Source organism: Rhincodon typus, chromosome 8 (assembly GCF_021869965.1).
Source record: "Rhincodon typus isolate 14 chromosome 8, sRhiTyp1.1, whole genome shotgun sequence".
NCBI classification, from domain to species: Eukaryota; Metazoa; Chordata; class Chondrichthyes; order Orectolobiformes; family Rhincodontidae; genus Rhincodon; species Rhincodon typus.
Window position 1 is genome coordinate 74717734 of NC_063339.1, and position 19058 is coordinate 74736791.

Consider the following 19058-nt stretch of genomic DNA (forward strand, 5'->3'; position numbering starts at 1 on the left):
GCAAATTGAGGTTCGCAGTGCGATAACAGCAGCAAGGTCTTGAGAGAGCTGGAAGGAGACCAGCTCTGGAGTGCTGCATGCACGTTTGGTCCCCCTGCTTGAGGAAGAATGTAGCTGCATTTTAAACAGTACAGAGCGGGTTCACGTGACTGACTGTATAAGCAAGATACTGTGGTGCTGGAGACCTGAAATGAAAGCAGGAAGTGCTGGAGAAACTCAAGCTTTTTTTTAATCAAATTCATTCATGGGATGTGGGCCGGGCCCGGCATTTATTCCCCCGACCCTAGTTGCCCCTTGAGAAGGTGGTGGTGAGCTGCCTTCTTGAACCGCTGCAGTCCACGTGCTGTGGGTTGACCCACAACGCCCTTAGGGAGGGAATTCCAGGATTTTGACCCAGCGACAGTGAAGGAACGGCGATATAGTTTCGTAACAGCATCTGTGGAGAGAGGAACAGAATTAATGAGTTGAATCCAATAGGATTTTTCTTTGGAACTAGGAAGGTGGGGGCCTTTATGAAGGAAGTTCAGTCCCTTATTCACTAGCACTTAGTTATGTAAGAGCCGACCGATGGAAACATATGATATGACAGGATGGATGCTTGAAAGGATGTTTTCCCTTGTGGGACAAACTGAAACTAGGGGGAAATAATCAGTCTCTCGTTTCAGACTGGGAAGAGGAGAAGTTTTTGTCTCTCTCAGAGGATTGTTTGTGGCCTTCCCATCCCCAGAGAGAGAGCTGCAGAGACCAGGTCATTGAATATACAACAAGGTTTGTTTTAACCGGCACTTTATGTACCAGCACTGTCAATAAACTGGCAAAAAAAAAACCTCAAATACTGCGAAGTTTTTACTGTTATATCCTGTCCAGTTATTTTAGTTCTTAAATTTATTGACCTCAGTGTTAGTATACTTGTCGTTCAATCAAATGGGCCCACAAAATATCAACAGTTGATTCAATTTTAACTCGATTTCTCTTCAAATACCACAATCTACTGTGATACCCAAGTAGTCATACAGCACAGCAAAGTCCAACCAGTCCATGCTGACCATAATCCCAAACTAAACTAGTCCCACCTACCTGCTCCTGCCCCATATCCCTCCAAACCTTTCCTATTCATGTACTTATCCAAATGTCTTTTAAACGTGTAATTGTACCCACATCCGCCACTTCCTCAGAAAGTTCGTTCCATACGCGAACCATCCTCTGTGTAAAAACAATTTGCCCCTCGTGTCTTTTTTAAATCTCTCTCCTCTCACCTTAAAAATGTGCCCCCCTGGTCTTGAAAAGCCCCATCCTAGGGAATTAGATACTTACCATTAACCCTATCTGTTCCCCTCATAATTTTATAAACTTCTATAAGGTCTCCTGTGAACCTTCTACACTCCAGTGAAAAATGTGCCAGCCTCTCCTTTTAACCCTAACCTAGCCAGGTGAGGATGCGAGTGCAAAAGCTTTCTGCCAGTAAGTTTTATTTAAAGTGAAGTTGCATTATTACTTAAATGATCCATGTTGTAAATAAGGTGACATGTATACCTTTGTATTACTTAGTGTGCGTTTTTACATTATGTGGATTAACTCTGTGGTATTTGATCACTCCTGATCCCAAAGGTGCTGGTTAATAAAAAGTTTGCTGTCGTTCAGGGGTGACATTGACAGACTCTTAGTCGTATGGATCATTGGGGTGGTCAGGAGGGTGGGGGAGAGGGGTGCGGGGGCAGACAGGAAAGTGGAGTTGAGATCACAATCAGCTCGTTGATATGGTGGACTCTGCGCTGCAGATGTAACGGAGGTCCAGTGAAGAGACAGCTCTCCCCATCCACCCTTGAGAAAGTCAAAGGTGAGAGAAGATCCTTTGGCCCAACTGAGCCTGATGTCACTTGCTCAAACTCTGCGTTCAGTTCTACCCTGGAAACAGAAGTTCATCATCTAAAGCAACGTTCCATTGCAGCACAGAGGGAGCACAGTGCCAACTTTTAGATAAGACCTTAAATCAAATAATGTTATCTCAGTTGGACGTGAAAGTTCTTGTGATTTTGTTTCTGAAGAAAAATAGGCAGGTTCTCCTCGTGCTACCGATTAATATTTATCCCTCAATCAACATCCCCGCTAAAACAGACTTTCTGGTCATTATGATGAAGCTTTTTGTGGGAACCTGTTGTGTGCATATTGTCTGCTTTGTTTCCTACATTACAACAATGACAATATCATTGGTGATATCAAGTATTCTTTTAACACATTCCCAATCCACTATCCCATTCATTTCAAAACACTTGTGTTCTATTTTCATTTGGGGCCCTAAATTCTCCTTAAGAATTTAGTAACAAGGCTTGTATTTACCCAGGCCGAATTTAACGTGAAATTCAGGCTTTAATTTATTTAAAGCCATTGGTCATAATACTTCCTTTTGTTTTTGCACAGTCAATTCTGGTTATTGTTCAAATTTTAAAAACTTACAGAGACACATGTAGAGAAAGGCAGACACATGGATGGACACACAGAGACAGACACCTGGACAGACAGATGGACACATAGACAGACAGACACATGGAAGATAGACACATGGAGAGAAAGACAGACACATGGACAGATAGTCAGACACACGGTTATATGGACAGAGAGACACATGACACAGAGACAGACACATGGACAGACAGGCACATTGGTAGACATTTGGACACATAGACTGACGGACACATGGACAGAGAGACACATGAACAGACAGACAGAGAGCATAAACAGATAGGCATACAGGCACACAGACAGACAGACACACTGACAGGCATACACATGGACAGATAGGCAGGTGTTGAGGCAGACGAGAACGTGAGGAGACAGACCCAGTAGGGGACAGTTACAGATTCTGGAATGGTGGGGCTGAAAGCTAATCTCCCCCACTAACTGAAGCTAACGAGACAGAGAGATGGTCATCACCAGGGCTGGAAACCATGGTAACGTGAGAGTCGAGCTTGCAGTTGCTAAAGCTGCTTAAAGAAGCTTCCAGTTGATTCACATTTCTGTTTGTTGTGAAACCCAGAGCGATATCTTTGAGAGAGAGAGAGCGAGAGAGACCATATCCTTATGTGGGGGTCTGTTCAGAATGTCTGGAGAACATGAACCTCAAAATCAGAGCTCACCTCCATGTCAGGATGATGTCAGGAAATACTTCTTCACGCAAAGGTTGGGGAATTCTAGAAATGTATTTCTCAAAACCTAATAAAGTGGTGGCCAATTGAAGTCTTCTTAACTGAGATTGATAGGCTTGCGTTTAGGTGAAGGTATTAAGGGATATATGTACAAAGATTAGATTTAGGAACAGAAATAGGCCCCTTGAGCTTGCCCTGGTATTCCATAAACCCGTGGCTGATCTGATTATTCCTTATTCCCTCCTCCTCCTTCTCCAATAACCTTTCACCACTTGCTTATCGGGAATCTATCTTCCTCTGCTTTTAAAAAATTATTCAAAAATTCTGCTTCCACCTCCTTTTGAGGGAAGGGAGTTCTAGAAATTCACAACCCACTGAGAGAATAATTTGTTTCCTCATCTCTTTCTGAAATGGGCATTTTAAAACAGTGACTCCTAATTCTAGGTTCTTTAATGAGAAGATGCGCTCTCCCACATCCACACTGTCAGGATTACTCAGGGTCATGTATGTGTCAATCAAGTTGCCTCTTCCTCTTCTAAACAAGCCCAGTCTGTCCAACCTGCCCAGTCCAGGAACTAGTCCAGTAAACCTTCTCTGAACTGCTTCTAATGCGTTTACACCTTCCTTAAAGGAGACCAATAAGGACTGAATATCAGCAACAATCTGTCCTGGTCCATCCACGTTGACACTACAGTAAAGAAAGCACATCAATGCCTCTACCTCCTCAGAAGGCTAAGGAAATTCGGCATATCCACAATGGCTCTTATCAATTTTTATAGATGTACTATTGAAAGCATCCTATCCGGATGCATCACAGCTTGGAATGGCAACTGCTCTGCCCAAGACCACAAGAAATTACAGAGAGCTGTGGACACAGCCCAGTCCATCACGAAAACCAGCCTTCCTTCCATTGCCTCCATCTACACTTACTGCTGTCTCAGGAAAGCAGCCAACATAATCAAAGACCCCTCCCACCCCAGTTATACTCTCTTCCATCGGGCAGAAGATACAGAAGTTCAAAAATACACACCAACGGATTTAAGAACAGCTTCTTCCCCGCTGTTATCAGACCTGTGAATGGACTTCTCATATATTAGAGTTGATCTCTCTCTGCACCTTCTCTGTAGCTGTAACACCATATCTGCATTCTGTTCTAATACCCTGATGTATTTATGTGAGGTATTTGTCTGGTCGGCATGCAATACAATACTTTTCACTGTAGCAATAATAAATCAAATCAAATTAATGCTGTACACAGTACTCCAGAAGCAGTCTCACTAGTGCTCTCTATTACAATAGAGTAATGTCCCTACATTTAGACTTTTGTATTAAAGGATATAGATCACTGGTGGGTAAGACAGAGTTAAGCTACAGATCAGTCTTGGTCAAGTTGACTTGCAAAGCAGGTTCTCATCGTTGCATTGCTTGCTTCTCACCTCTGTTCCAACGTTACTATATCTTTCTCCCACACTTAGCTGAAATCAATGCATCTGGAGATATTGAGGAGTTCCTGCGAGAGGCAGCCTGCATGAAGGAATTCAACCACCCCAATGTCATTAAGGTGATTGGTGAGTGTTGCAGGGACTGGTTTATAGACGGAGGAGACTGGCGGGGAGGGTGGAGGGTGAGGATGTGACACGCGTCTGACTCCACACCAGAAGTTCAAATCAGCAGCTCAGGTTCCTGGAGGTTTCAGTTTGGTCTTTTGTGGCGTAGTGGTAGCATCCTTACCTCTGAGCCAGGAGGTAAGCCCGGTTCAAATCCTGCCTGTTCCAGAGGTGTGTACAGCAATACATATCTGAGCAGGTTGATTAGGAATTATCTACGGGGGACGATGGGCTGGAAGACCCATTGGAGAATAGCACCACCTGGTGTTCAATTACTGTACCCGTGACTTTCAGCCCATCGAGTAGAACGATCCCAGAAGGTTTCGTCACATGACTTTGTGCCACTAACCGGCCGGTCCTCCTCCCAATCCCATCCTGGGTGCCTGGAGATGTCCGATCTGAGAGCGTGGGTTACCTCCCACAACTGGTTAGAAAGCAAACTGGTTTGGTATTACCCAACTGGACAATTCAGTCAAACCACCAATGTCGAAGCTCTCAAAGGGAAATGGAAATAACTGGTTTCTTCCTGGCCGCTGCTCACTGCAGACTGGAGAGCCCAGGTCAACTCTGGAGGTGTTCGATACATTCTCCCAATGTGCTGAAGCACCTGTATCCATTTCATAGGGAAGTGAGACTCATGACCCACAGAAAGAGTACATCTCTCCTCATCTCTATCTTAAATTAATGACCTTTTCCATACGTTATGCCATCACTGATAATGCAGTCCAGCATCTGAACATAACGCTTACCAACCCTTATACCCCCACCCCGAAGTCTTTCACTGTATCTCTCAACTGAATATTAGCATCCAGCATCCTTTCAAACTGTCCATTCCAGATCAATGCGACTCACTGACTGAAGGAATTGGTGTCTCATCTCCCCTCTGGTTGTGTTCAGTCTGTGTCCTCTGTCACTGACCCCTCTGCAACTGCAACAGTTTCTCCTTATTTCATCCCTCTTATTCCTGAAAGAGAACAACCCCAGCTTTCCTAGTCTCTCCATGGAGCTGAATTCTGTCATTCCCTGCTGTAGTGCAGTGGAGTTCGAAAGACAGTGTGAGAAACGCCTCCCAATGTGAAGACGTGAGAGATCATTTTTGAGAGACCATGGCTTCCATAAGGGTTAGTCATATTTTTTGTAAAGATCTATGTAGTTCCTGAGTGTGAAATACACCAGTAACACCTACCGAAGACTCAGTAACCTCTTCTAGTTAGACTAACCAAACATGCAACACTTGACTCTCCAAGGTCTGAAGAGTGGTTGGCCTGCGGAATTCTCTGCCACAAAAAGTGGTCAAAATATTTGAGTGTTTTCAAGAAGGACTTAGATCTAGTTCTTAGGGATTAATTTATTTCTTCAGTTCATTCATGCGGCTGGGCCAGTATTTATTGCCCATTCCTTATTGGCCTGGAGTGCAGTTAAGAGTTACCACGTTGCTGTGGGTCTAGAGTCATATGTAGGTAACGATAGCAGTTTCCTGCTCTAAAGGATGTTAGTGAACCAGATGGGTTCCAATAATCAACAATGGATTCACGGTTAGATACTTAATTCCAGATTTTGTTTTATGGGAGAAGGCAGGAGAGGGGAACTAGCTGAGCTGCATGATCAGCCATGATCATATTTGAAGAGAGGAGCAGGCTCAAAGGGCTGAATGGCCTGCCTTCTGCTCTTACTTCCCATTAACTTCTGTGTGAGGTGCACGGAAGTGAGCACAGTAGTCCAGCCGAGGCTTATTCGTTGATTTATAATGTCTCGGCATAATATCTTTGCTTATTGTAATACGGATGGATGAATAAATACATTAACAGCTTTCTTACTGGTGTTGGCGTACAAGTGTGGTGTAACACGGCGTCCTCACTGAAGTGTAACCAACCTCTCCAGGTTTCTTTTCTCTTTCCCAGGGGTGAGCCTCCAGAGTCGAGCCCATCGCCGGCTTCCAGTCCCCATGGTTTTGCTGCCCTTCATGAAACATGGAGACCTTCGTACCTATCTGGTACTGTCCCGGCTTGGAGACCAGCCAGTGGTAAGTCATTGACTCGCTTCAGAAGCTCCTCAGCGGCCATCTCTGTTACTGATTTGCTCACGGGCTGGTGGCGAAACCAGAGAAGGGCTAGAGCGCTCAGCGAGGGGCCTGAGCTTGATGTGACTGTGGGCCATACACTCTGCTGGGCATTCACGCCTGTACCCAGTCAGCTGACCCCCAACCCGTGGCATCAGTAGGTACCCCTATGCTAAAGAGAGGCGCTGCCTGGTGACCCCATGTCTGTGGGGAAGTATGGGGAGGAAGTCCTCAGTGTGGTGCCTCCCACAGTGGAATAGTTAGCTGATACACCGCACGCGTGCAGAATGGCTAACATTGAGTTGGAGCAGAGGACCAGCAAAGCTGACAGAGCCTTGCCTTAGTGAGTGCTGGCTGGATAACAATATTTGTCCCGAATCTCCAATTAGTAGCAACTTATAGGAGATTCTCCTCGTTTAAAGGAAATTCATTCCAATAATGTCCCTCTGTAACTGAACATTACAAGTGCCAGGCTATGGGTGAACCCTCTCAACGGAGTGGGATTCCTCACACCATCAAAAAAAAAGCCTACTGCTTGTCTTTTGGAATAGTATCCTGGATTCTGACACCACTGAGAGATATCAGACCGGGATTGCTTAAAGGGACACCTTCCTCAAGTTAAAGCAATCAGAAACATCCCTTGTCTTTCTACAAGCATCATGATGCTGCAACATGACATTAGTAAGACATGCCTTGGGCGTGTTGTCATGGAGACAATCATGGCATTAAGCTCATCTCCATTCTTGAAACATTATAAAGCCCAAACCTTGACTTTTTTTTTGTATTGATGTTTTGTTCAAGTTTTGAAGCTGGGTTCAAGGGATAACAGTGAATCGATGTTGGAGGGAATCGGGTAAAACAAGTCGACTGTGGGCCCATCTTGTGCTAATGGTGAAGACAGTTTGCCCCCATTCAATTGTAAGCATTATCCCTTTTTTAAGGAACTTTTTAAAGTCTATGTTGGACATAGACGTCTGCTTTCGTTTGAGCTGTTACAGTGAATTCACATTGTTGCTGTTGTGAATCTCACGTGGCTGGCTTCTTCCTGTGATTCTGGTCATCAGTTCACTTGGGAATATGTATTAATCTATTAGTGAGACACTTACCTGTGCCCCACTTTGTGACACTGTTTGCTGCCCTAGCTATCTCCTCCTTGTAGAGACTTTTGTTTTTCTTTTTCTGTCCCACTCACCCTATCTTCATTGCTAATCTCACTTTCTATTTTGTGTCCTACTTGGCGATTCCACTCTCTCTGACTTTTTTTAACGATAAAAATTGATCATGCCTGCACGTCTGTCTGTCTTTCTGTATCTTAGTTGGAATTGTCTCTATTTCTTCCCAATTGTGCCTGGCTGCTGATGTATCTGTCTCTCTCTATGGGCCAGTTCATCATATATGTCCACATTTTTCTCTCTCTCTTGCTCTTTCAAACTTCAAAATAGTGAGTCGATGGCCTTTTGCCTTGATACCTCTGCAGCTGTTGAACTGCTCAACCATCCCTTCACCGTAGCCCTCCCTCCCCTCCATCTTTGTCAGCCATCTTTGCTCCTTCCAGTCCGTGGAGCACAGCCCTGAGTATTATCTGGTCCACAACTGTTTTCTCTTTCCACCTCCTGACCTGACCAAATTCGATCCAGATCCCCTGGGCTTTGATGCCCTCTGTCAAACGCAGATTGGCACAACGGGTGATAATTCGTTGGAGGTGACAGGCATCTTGCCTGGACAGCCCCATCTTCCCACAGGTCCCTGTTGGTGACCCTTTGCCCGGGTGACGAAATCCCACTGCCCTGCCCCCATCAGGAACTGCAGGTCATTGCGGGAAAACCCAGCGACTGCTACCAGTCTTGCACCGCACGGAGACCAAGGATTGTCAAGGAACCCGGGCCTCGGACGAGTGAGGGTGGGACAGTGGTTACGGGAGGTGGGATGGGGGTCAGTGGCCAGGGCAGGAGCATGGCTGCCCCATTTCCCTGAGGCTCGCTCCCTGGTTGCTTTTTGATCTCCCCTCATTGCAATGTCCCTGCTATCGCTGGTTGAGTATTAGGCAGTGGGGCAAGCAGGCTGACCATGACCCTTTAACCAGTTAGAGGCAGGCTCTCTCACCGAAGTAAAGTAATGCCCCTTCCACCTTCAAGGCAGGGTAATAAATTCTACCAGTTAACCCTCAGAGGTTACTGTTTTCTTTTCTTCATCATGGTTTGCATAGACCTGTCTGCCCTGCTCCATTGTGGCGGGAAGTGTAAGGGGTTTCCCTGTTATTGAATCATAGATCATCCATTCCACTGTTTTCCCTCTTCCTCTTCCTCCCCAAGTCAAGCATCTGCCCTATGCCTCAGTCCGGATCCTGCACCATCACTTTGCCTCCTTCTCACCGTAACAATTCTATATCTTGGGCCAAGTCCACCCCAGCCTTTATATGCTGGTCCAGGGTTCTGTTGACCTCTGACCTCCCAATGTTTTCCAGAGCAGCCAGGCCTATCCCACCCGACATCAACTTCAGCCAATCTGAAACTCTGCTGCCTGTCTACCACCCCTGTCCCACCAACCATCACCCCTATTCTCTCAAGACTGGGGACAATTCTCCGCCTTTCATTTCTATCCCTTCTTGTTGGTTTTCCCTCTTCCTCTCTGTCTACACCCTCCTTTCAATCCTTGTTCTCAATCTCACTAAGGTTTCTTGACCCCTGTCCTTCACTCATGTCCTTTAGGGAAGGAAGTGGCCATCCTTACCTGGTCTGGCCTACATGTGACTCCAGACCCACGGCAATGTGGTTGGCTCCTAACTGACCTCTGGGCAATCAGGGATGGGCAATAAATGCTGGCTCATATCCCATGAATGAAGAAAGGAAAACTACCTGCCAAAAAAATTACTGGACTGGTGTCAAACTGCTTTAAGACATCCTGTGGTCACAGAAAACACTACATAAATGCAACTGTTTCATTTTGTTCAATTATCCGTCTCTGAACCCCCTCAGGATGTCCAATCTTATTTGCTCCCTTGTGCCCAGGGAGGTTTGGGTTGTGTTTCCATCTCCCCAGTTGATTATCATCTTGCTGTCTCTTTAGGACATTTCAACACCAACTCTCCTGAACTTTATGATTGACATTGTGAAAGGGATGGAGTACCTCAGCAGCAAGAACTTTGTCCACAGGGATCTGGCTACACGCAACTGCATGTAAGTGAGCACATGGTGGGCATTTCCTTAATCCTTCATGGGATGTGAACATTTATTGTCCATCTCTCTCTACTGTGCATGAGAAAATGGTGGTGAGCTTGAGTCTGAGTTTGATTTATTGCTGTCACGTGTACAGAGAAACAGTGAAAAGTGTTGTTTTGCGTGCTCTACAGGCAGACCATGCCACACAAAGTGCGTCAGGGTAGCAGAACAGAGTGCAGAACACAGTGTCGCAGCTGCAGAGAAGGTGCAGAGACAGAGAGAAATCAGAATTAACATTTGAGAGATCCGTTCAAACATCTGAGGGAAGAAGCTGTTCTTGAATGTTTTGGTGCGAGCTTTCATGTCTTTTGCCCGACGAAAGAGGCTGGAAGAGAGTATAACCAGGGTGAGAAGGGTCTCAGATTTATGTTGGTTGCTTTCCTGAGGCAGCGGGAAGTATAGATGGAGTCACTGGATGGAAAGCTGGTTTGCGTGATAAACTGGGCTGTGTTCACAACTCTCTGCAGTTTCTTGTGGTCTTGGGAAGAACAGTTACTGTGATCCATCCAGATAGGAAGCTTTCTATGGTGCATCTATAAGAATTGGCAAGAGTCATTGTGGCCAAATTTCTGTGGTCTCCTGATGAAATAGAGACATTATTGCTCTTTCTTGACCATAGTGGGTGAACCAGGACAGATTGTTGGTGATCATCGCTCTCAGGAACCTGACGCTCTCGATCTTAGCACCACTGATGTAGACAGGGGTGTGCCCTCCACTCTGCTTCCGAAACGTCAATGACCAGCTCTTTCATTTTGTTGACATTGATGTCAACATTTGTTGACATTTACACCATGCTGTTAAACACTCAATCTCTTTCCTGTATTCTGTCTCATTGTTGTCTTGAGATCTGATATACAACAGCGGTGTCATCAGCAAACCTGTAAATGGAGTTGGGGCAGAATTTGGCCATACAGTTGAGAGTGTATAAGGGGTATCGTAGGGTGTTGAGTGCACAGCTTTGTGGGGCATTGGTGTTGAGGATCATGGTGGAGGAGGTTTTGTCACCTATTCTTACTGATTGTGGTCTGTGGGTCAGGAAGTCGAGGATCCAGTTACAGAGGGGGGAGCTGAGACCTAGGCCTTGGAGTTTGTTTGGAAGATGGGCTCATTTGGAATTAAGGCGTTGAAGGCAGAGCTAGTCAATAAGTAGGAGCCTGATGTAGGTATCCAGATGTTCCAGGGATGGGTATAGGGCCAGGGAGATGGCATTTGCCATGGATCTGTGTGCCAGTAGGTGAATTGCAAAGGATCAAGGCAGTTGGGAGGCTGGAGGTGACGTGAGTCACGACTAACCTCTTGAAGCACTTCATAATTACAGAGGTCAGTGCCACCGGGAGGTAGTCATTGAGCCACGCTGAAGGATTTTCCTTTGGCATCAGGATGACTGTGGTCTTCTTGAAGCAGGTGGGAACCTCAGATCAGAGTAAGGAGAGATTAAATATATCTGTGAATACTCTTGCCAGCTGGTCCACACAGGATCTGAGCACGTGGCCGGGGACTCCCTCTGGGCCAGTCGCTTCCAATGGGTTCACTCTCAAGATGGCCAACTTGCAGCGGTGACTGTGGGTACAGGCACATCTGAGGCTTTTTGGACATGTGATCACACATGCATGGTTCGATCTGATCCCTGTTTTGGCTGAACTAGATTTGGGGCTTACCTCCTTGCAGTAAAGATCACGTCATTTTGCGATGGACCTGTTGGTAATCACCAAGATCTGCCTTTGGGCAGAGAACTCAAGTGGAAATAATCCTGTTTGGTTGGCACCTTAGTCTTAGATATGCCTGGTACCAGTCCTGGCAGCACTCTCCACTGAACCCGGGTTGATCCCCTGGCTTGATGGTAATGGTTGAGTGGGGGTTATGCCGGGCCATGATTGTGCTGGAGTACAATTCTGCTGCTGTTGATGGCCTGCAGCGCCCGGTCTTGAGTTGCTAGATCTGTTTCGAATCTATCCCTCTTAGTAAGATAATTCTCCCACGTCACACGATGGAGAGTGTCCTCATGTGAAGCTGGAACTTTACTTCACAAATACAGTGCAGTGGTCACTCCTACCAATACTATCCTGGGTAGATACATCTGTGGCAGGTAGATTGGTGAGGGTGGGATCCAGAAGGTTTTCTTTTCCCCTCTTGTTGGTTCCCTCAGCCTGGTGGATGGATCCTTCAGGAATCATCCCATAGCTGTGATATGAAGCCACTCTTGGTGATGGACCTTGAAGACCTCCATTCAGAGTAGACTATCCATCCACACTACTTCTTCAATAATGGAAGGGGTGGGGAGATCACTGAAGGAGGCCGATAGTCGGTGATCAGCAGGACGTTTCCTTGTGGCATGAGACTTAGGGTCAATGTTGAGGGCTCCCAGAAGAATGAACAGTTTGACCAGTCTGAGGGACAGGACTTTTAACTTTGACCCAAAGTTTCATGAGGAGGATTTTGCGGGGGCAACCAGACAGGGCGTGCTTTTGCTGTGCCCAGGAGGTCTGTCTGATTTTATAACTTATTCACATTTTCTGCTTTGTACAACAGAGGGTTTGCTAGACCTTCTTAGAGGGCAGTTTCACTGGAAAACACATTACTTGGGTCTAGAGTCACATGTGGACCAGGCAGGTAGGGATGATAGATTTCCTCCCATTATGGACACTAATGAACCAAATGGGCTTTTTACAATAATTGGCTTTATGGTCATCATTACTAGACTAGAGGTCAGATTATTGTAATGTTAGGAAGAGTTTTAAAAGTGGTGAATGAGACCAGGAGGTGAAAGTCGTGCTTACATTTTCAACAGATCCAAGTTTTGCTAGCAGGGAAAGGAGGGTGCAGGCATGTCACCTGAACTAAATAGTACCATTTGAACTTAGTGCTGAATTCAAACAGACCCCATTTTGCCTCAAACTGCAGTGAAAGAGTCACAAATTTAAGAAATAGATGCAAGGACTCTTGAAGGGTAGAGAAAGTGTGTTTGAGTGTCATTATCTGAAGTTATCTAAAGCCTTTGCTGTTCAAACATGGAAGTTAAAAAACATCTTAAGCTGACAATGAGAGTTATAACAAACCGTCTTTGATTGACAGGCCACCTGGTTTAGGGTTACTGTACGTGAAGCAATTTCAATAGAGTTCCTTGTTCACAGTTCACCGATTTTACTTTTAGAAGGAAAGAAAGTTTAAAGGAGAAAATGACAGCGAAGAGAGAACTATGAACAATATCAGCCCGTGATGGATCCCAGACGGGAAATTGATTGGTTAGTAGTATCGTGGGAGTAGAATCAAGGAATCAGCATGTGAATCTTTCAAAGATGAGCTCAGGTAGGAGAGAAAATAGAGAAATTGGGGGTTTATGGCTAGGCTTTTATCGCTCATCCCTAATTACCCGGGGGGAATTAGGAATTAACCACTTTGCTGTTGGTCTGGAGTCACATATAGATCTACCTGGTAAGGCCAGCAGATTTCCCTCCCTATAGGACTTTAACGAATCAGATGCATTTTTCCAAAAATTTACAGACATGGTTGCCATTCGACCAGCTTTCTTCTGTTTTCCGATTTCTATTCAAATTCCACTACCTGCCATGGTGGGATTTGGACCTATGACCCTGGAATCTTAGCCTGGTGTTCTGGATTACTAGTCTAGTGACATTACTGCTAACATCTCTCCGCTACACAGCCAATATTTATGTCTGAGCCAATGTTTATAACAAATTCTCTGGTCATTATCTTATTGGCTGCTTATGGGAGTATGCTGAGTACACATTAGCTGCTCACATTATGACAGCAGCCAAAAGTATTTCATTGGCTGTAAAGTGAATTAATATTTTTTGATTTTATTTGTTATTGTCACATGTACTTAGGTAAGGTGAAAAGTCTTGTTTTGCGAGCAGTACAGTTAGACCATACCATACAAAGTGCATTAGGGTAATAGAGCAGAGTGAGGAATACAATGTTACTGCTGCAGACAAGGTGCACACAGAGTGAGATCAACATTAAATTTAAAATTAGAAAGGTCCATCCAGAAGTCTCATAACAGTGTGCAAGAAGCTGTTCTTGAATCTGTAGGTGCGTGTGTTTAAAGTCTTTGACCTTCTGCCTGATGGTAGAGGTTGGAAGAAATTATAACTGAGATGGGGGGGTCTTTGATTATGTTGACTGTCTCCCTGAGGCAGCGAGAAGTTTAGATGGAGTCAGTGGATGGAAGATTGGCCTGTGTGATGGTCTGGGCCGTGTTCATAGCCTTCTGTAGTTTCTTAACGGTCCTGGGCAGAGCAGTCGCCATACCAATGTGTGATGCATCCAGATAGAATACTTTCTGTGGTGCATCTATAAAAATTGGTCAGAATCTTTCCGGACATGCTGAATTTCCTTAGCCTCCTGAGGAAGTAGAGGCGTTGTTGTGCTTTCTGCACTGTCACATCAACATATGTGGGGTGGTGGTCTTTATCCAAAGAGGACTGAAGTAGAGAGGGTTGGTAGTTAATGCTGTAGTTGTATTGCGGACACATGGGGCATGGCAGGGGGCGTTGAGTTTGAGGTGGGGGCCATACGATACAACATGGCTTGAATGAGGCAGAACGGCCTCCTGCTGCTCTTATGTGTGTTTGTGAAAACCAACCCGATTGTCATTCTAATTCTAAATTCTGAAGCCAACCCGTTTGACATCATGAATTTATTAACGTCCCTTCATATCTTCTTGTTTCCCCCAGGCTGGACCAAGACATGCGCGTGTGTGTGGCAGACTTTGGCTTATCCCGCAAGCTGTATAGTGGTGATTACTATAGGCAAGGCAGCGCCAGCAAGCTACCCGTTAAATGGATCGCACTGGAGAGTTTGGCAGACAACGTGTACACGGTTCACAGCGATGTGGTACGTACAAAGTCCGCGCCTGGGCGACGGGTCTTCCCAAAGTGGAAGTCGCGAGCTGAAATTCTGGGATTTGTGAGTTCCAAGACAGAAACGGCTCCACAGACCTCTGTCCCCTCTCATTTCCACAACACGCTCCCATCCCACAGTTGTCATTGGCCGGGGGGGGAGGGGGCGGCGGCAGTGGTGGCAGTGCTGGGGGCCTCAGCAGTTTTTGAATTGGCCTTGAAATGGGGTCACGGTGTGAAGAGCTTAGAAATCACATGAGATTTATCTAGTCATCCCCTATTCCGTTGTTCATCTATAGTCTGTGGTCTGAATCATGGCTGTGACGTTTAGTTGACCTTTTTAAGGCCATTTCTTATGGGAATGGCCTCCGTAGTGATGTAGGGATGTCAATAAGGGGATAATTTTTGTCAGTGATGGCAGCTTGTTTATATAGGGGATTGGACGGCCTAGTGGTATTATCGCTGGACTGTTAACCCAGAGACAGGTTCTGGGGACCCGGGTTCAAATCCCGTCATGGCAGATGGTGAAGCTTGAATTCAACACAAATCTGGAACTAAGAGTCTAACGATGATCGCGAAATCGTTACTGATTCTTGTAAAAACCCATCTGGTTCACCACTACCCTTTCTGGAAGGAAACTGCTATCCTTAACTACATGTGACTCCAGACCCACAGCAGTGAGTCGTAACTGCCCACTGGGGTGGGCAATAAATTCTGGCCTAGTTGGCGATGCCGTTATCCTGCTACATTTGCCGAGGTCCATTCAAGGCCGTCAATCTGGCTAGCTCTTAGGTCAGCCTTATACAATAGGCCCGGTCATGAATACTGAAGGGATCTCCACAGCCCCTAATCTCGTTGGGTGTTGTATTCATGCCCCAGCAGCCTCCTACTATTCCTCCTCCTCGGGTCCCCATCGACGTTCGAGTCGATCAGCAAAAGGTGCTGTAAGAAGGGAATCACGTGAGCACGAAGGGCGATGCTAGAGTGGAGCAGGGTAGGAACTTCCGATTAACTTGGAGCCATCGCTGGACTCTAGAAGTGCAAGGGGTGGATTTGAGGAGCCTGTGCGTCTGATGTACATGATTTCCGTTTGTAACACTGTCGTTCGCACTCTGATTCCAGTGGTCATTTGGAGTCACCATGTGGGAGATTGCAGCAAGAGGTCAGACCCCATACCCAGGGGTTGAGAATGCAGAGATTTACGAGTACCTCATCCGAGGGCACAGGCTGAAGCAGCCCCCAGATTGCACTGACGAACTGTAAGTAACAATCCTGACGACGGGGGTGGAAGTAGAGGAACGGATTTTTGGAATAAAATACTTCTGATTCCCTAATTACACCAGGTCCCATTCGCCTATCAAACCTGTGTTTGCTAATCTGCATTGGCTTCCCAGTTATTTCACAAGGGGAAATGGAGGGGGTGGGGGGGGGTGTGTGTGGGGGGGGTGGTGGGGTGGTGGTGTGGGGGGAGATCTTTCAGGATTGAGGGAAGCAAACACTGAATTTTACTTGACAAACACAACACGCTGCAGAGTCTCAGCAGTCTGGCACTATCTGTGGAGAGAAAAACGTTGCGAGTCCGGATCTGTGTTTTGAAATTCCAGCTCCCACAGTATTTTGCTTTAACTTAATTAACTTAGCGGCCCCCTGAAATGGGACCACTATTTCTGTCGGTAAGGGAGACTCCAGTAGATGGATTTGCAGCCATGGGGGTCTTGGAAAAACTTCACGCGTGAGGATCGGGTTTCTTACAAAAGCAGCTGCAGGGTCGTGTAAATATTGTGTCACCTTCTGAGTCCATGACACTACCATCAAGAAGGGCAAGGGCAGCACCATCAAGTCCCAAATGGGCACAGCAATCCTGATTTGGAACAATATCACCGTTCCTTCACTGTGGCTGGGTCAAAATCCTAGAACTTCCTTCCTGTGGTTCAGGACGGCAGCTCCCCCATGTCTTCTCAACGGCACTGAGGGATGGGGAATAAATGCTGGCCTAGCTAGCGATACTCACATCCTATGAATGAATAAATATGGAACAATTTCCATTGGTTGCACTATCACCCTGCCTAACCTGGAGGGGCTGAATGGCCTCCACTTGTTCCTAAGCCTCTTCCCTCGTAACTTGCTAAAGATGTTGCGTAATAGGACCGTCTTCCTAAACTGAGTGACTTTGTTGTTAAGAACTTTTTCAATGTTTTTTGTGTTGTGGCAGGTACAAGCTCATGCACAAGTGTTGGCACACCGACCCCAAGCTCAGGCCCTCCTTTGAATCTTTGAGGACGTCGCTGGAAGGCCTCTTACAGGGCCTTTCTACCGCCACAGAGACAGAGCAGCATCTCTACATGAACTTACAGGAAGGGGCAGGGGCTACTGCCTCGAATCAAGGCCACAGCATGGCCTGCTGGGAAATGGATGGTCAAGGTGCGGACAATATGGAGGTCTTGGCTATTTCAGACACTGCTGACTATCGCTATGTGACTGCTCCTCTGGGTTTTATGGAAGACGGAACAGAGGAGACCTCGGCAAATGAATCGGAGGATCCGGTACAGGACGGACAACTGGAAGATGAAGTCACGATAAATCTTTAGCAACGGGAAATTTAAATACTGAGCAGTGCAATAATGAAACTGAGGGGGATCCTCTCAGCTGTGCCTTGGTACCACACACGGGTCGAACACTTGTTGGTTACCACTCTCGCTGGGATCCAGATCCAAAAAAGACCTTTGAGATTTCAACAAGAACTGAAGCAAACAGTTTATTTATATCTCTTTGAAGATCAAATGTCACTTACTGGACAGATTTCCATGCATTTTTGTTTGATCTGAATTGAAACTAGAAGTTTCTTTTTTTCAAATTGTTCTCATTGGGCAGGCCGACTTGATTAAAGGTGCAATGATTTTAGATGTTGGCTCGATTGACGAGTCAGACTGTAGAAAAGAGCGATTGTTAAGCAAAACCAAAAGAGATTTGCATTTATGTCGCACTTTTCTCAACCATTGGGTGTCTCAAAGTGCTTCGCAAGTGTGAAGCACTTTTGAACTGTTGTAATGTAGGGTATGTGATGGCACAGTAAGCTCCCACAAGCAGCAATAATCGTTTTTTTTGTGAGTTTGAGGGAATAATATTGGCCAGGATCCCAGGTTTGGAATCATTTACATCCACCCAAGCGGGCAGCTGGGATCTTGGTTTCATGTCTCATCCGAAAAGCTCCGACTGTGCAGCACTCCCTTGGTACTATGCTGGAGTGTCACCCTGGATTCTTGCATTCAGCACTGGCGTTGAAACTTGAACCTGTGATCTCGTGATTCAAAGGCAGGAGTACGACCAACTGAGACACTAACAGCTGACGCTAGGGAAAGACTGACTTCAATTTTGAACCTCACAGCCACTGAGTACTGTGGCGCAGAGCAAGGTGCCACAAAAGGCAGTGCAACCATATCTAGATTATTTGTCCTCTTCATTTAGAGATTTATGTCAGCCAGAGTTTTTTTGAATAATGCCATGAGGTCCTTTGTGTTCGCTTGAAACGGGGCCTCGTACTAACATCTTGTTCAAAAGATAGTACCCCTGACAATGCAGCACTCGCTGAAGTATCAGCCTAGACTTTGTGTTTTGAACCACATCTGTCTTTCCAACTCAGCTGTCCTCTGAGCGTCAAATGACATCATTGCGTTAATATGCACTCCCTTGTACCTTCGTGCAGCTGTGTTAAACTGTGTTGTTTCAACCCATAGATGATACATGTGAATCTGTCTGTGCGGAGTTTGCAATTTCTACCCGTGTCTACATGTGGGTTTGCTGTGGGTGCTCTGGTTTCCTCCTAATGTTCAAAGATGTGCAGGTTAGGTGGATTGGTCATGCTAAGTTGCTCTGAAGTTTCCAGGGATGGGCAGGCTAGATGGATTAGCCATGGTAACTGTGGGGTTAAAGGGATAGGGTTGGGGGCTAGGTCTGGATGCTCGGTGCTGACTTGACGGGCCAATTGGGCTCTTACTGCACTGTAGGGATCCTATGATGACTACCGCAGCAGAAATCAAGGGAGACACGTCACGCCCTTAATTCGTCACCTTTCCAGCTTTTAATAACAAGAGTTATAATCAAAGAAATTAAAAATTCAAAGATTCCAGTAAAACGAACACTATAACCTAAACTAAGAGAGCTCATGGTGTTCT

General features: G+C 45.9%; 1 protein-coding gene across 1 annotated transcript in view; it reads left to right on the forward strand.

Moving 5' to 3' along the window:
* The window catches only part of tyro3 (TYRO3 protein tyrosine kinase), a 90356-nt gene extending 71647 nt beyond the window's left edge, over nt 1-18709 (forward strand). Inside the window, exons 12-17 of the mRNA XM_048600465.1 lie at nt 4619-4711; nt 6652-6773; nt 9876-9985; nt 14722-14881; nt 16009-16145; nt 17099-18709. Coding sequence (XP_048456422.1) covers nt 4619-4711; nt 6652-6773; nt 9876-9985; nt 14722-14881; nt 16009-16145; nt 17099-17474 — 998 coding nt within the window. The 3' untranslated portion in view covers nt 17475-18709. The remainder of the gene's footprint in view (nt 1-4618; nt 4712-6651; nt 6774-9875; nt 9986-14721; nt 14882-16008; nt 16146-17098) is intronic.
* The last annotated feature ends 349 nt before the right edge of the window (nt 18710-19058 follow it).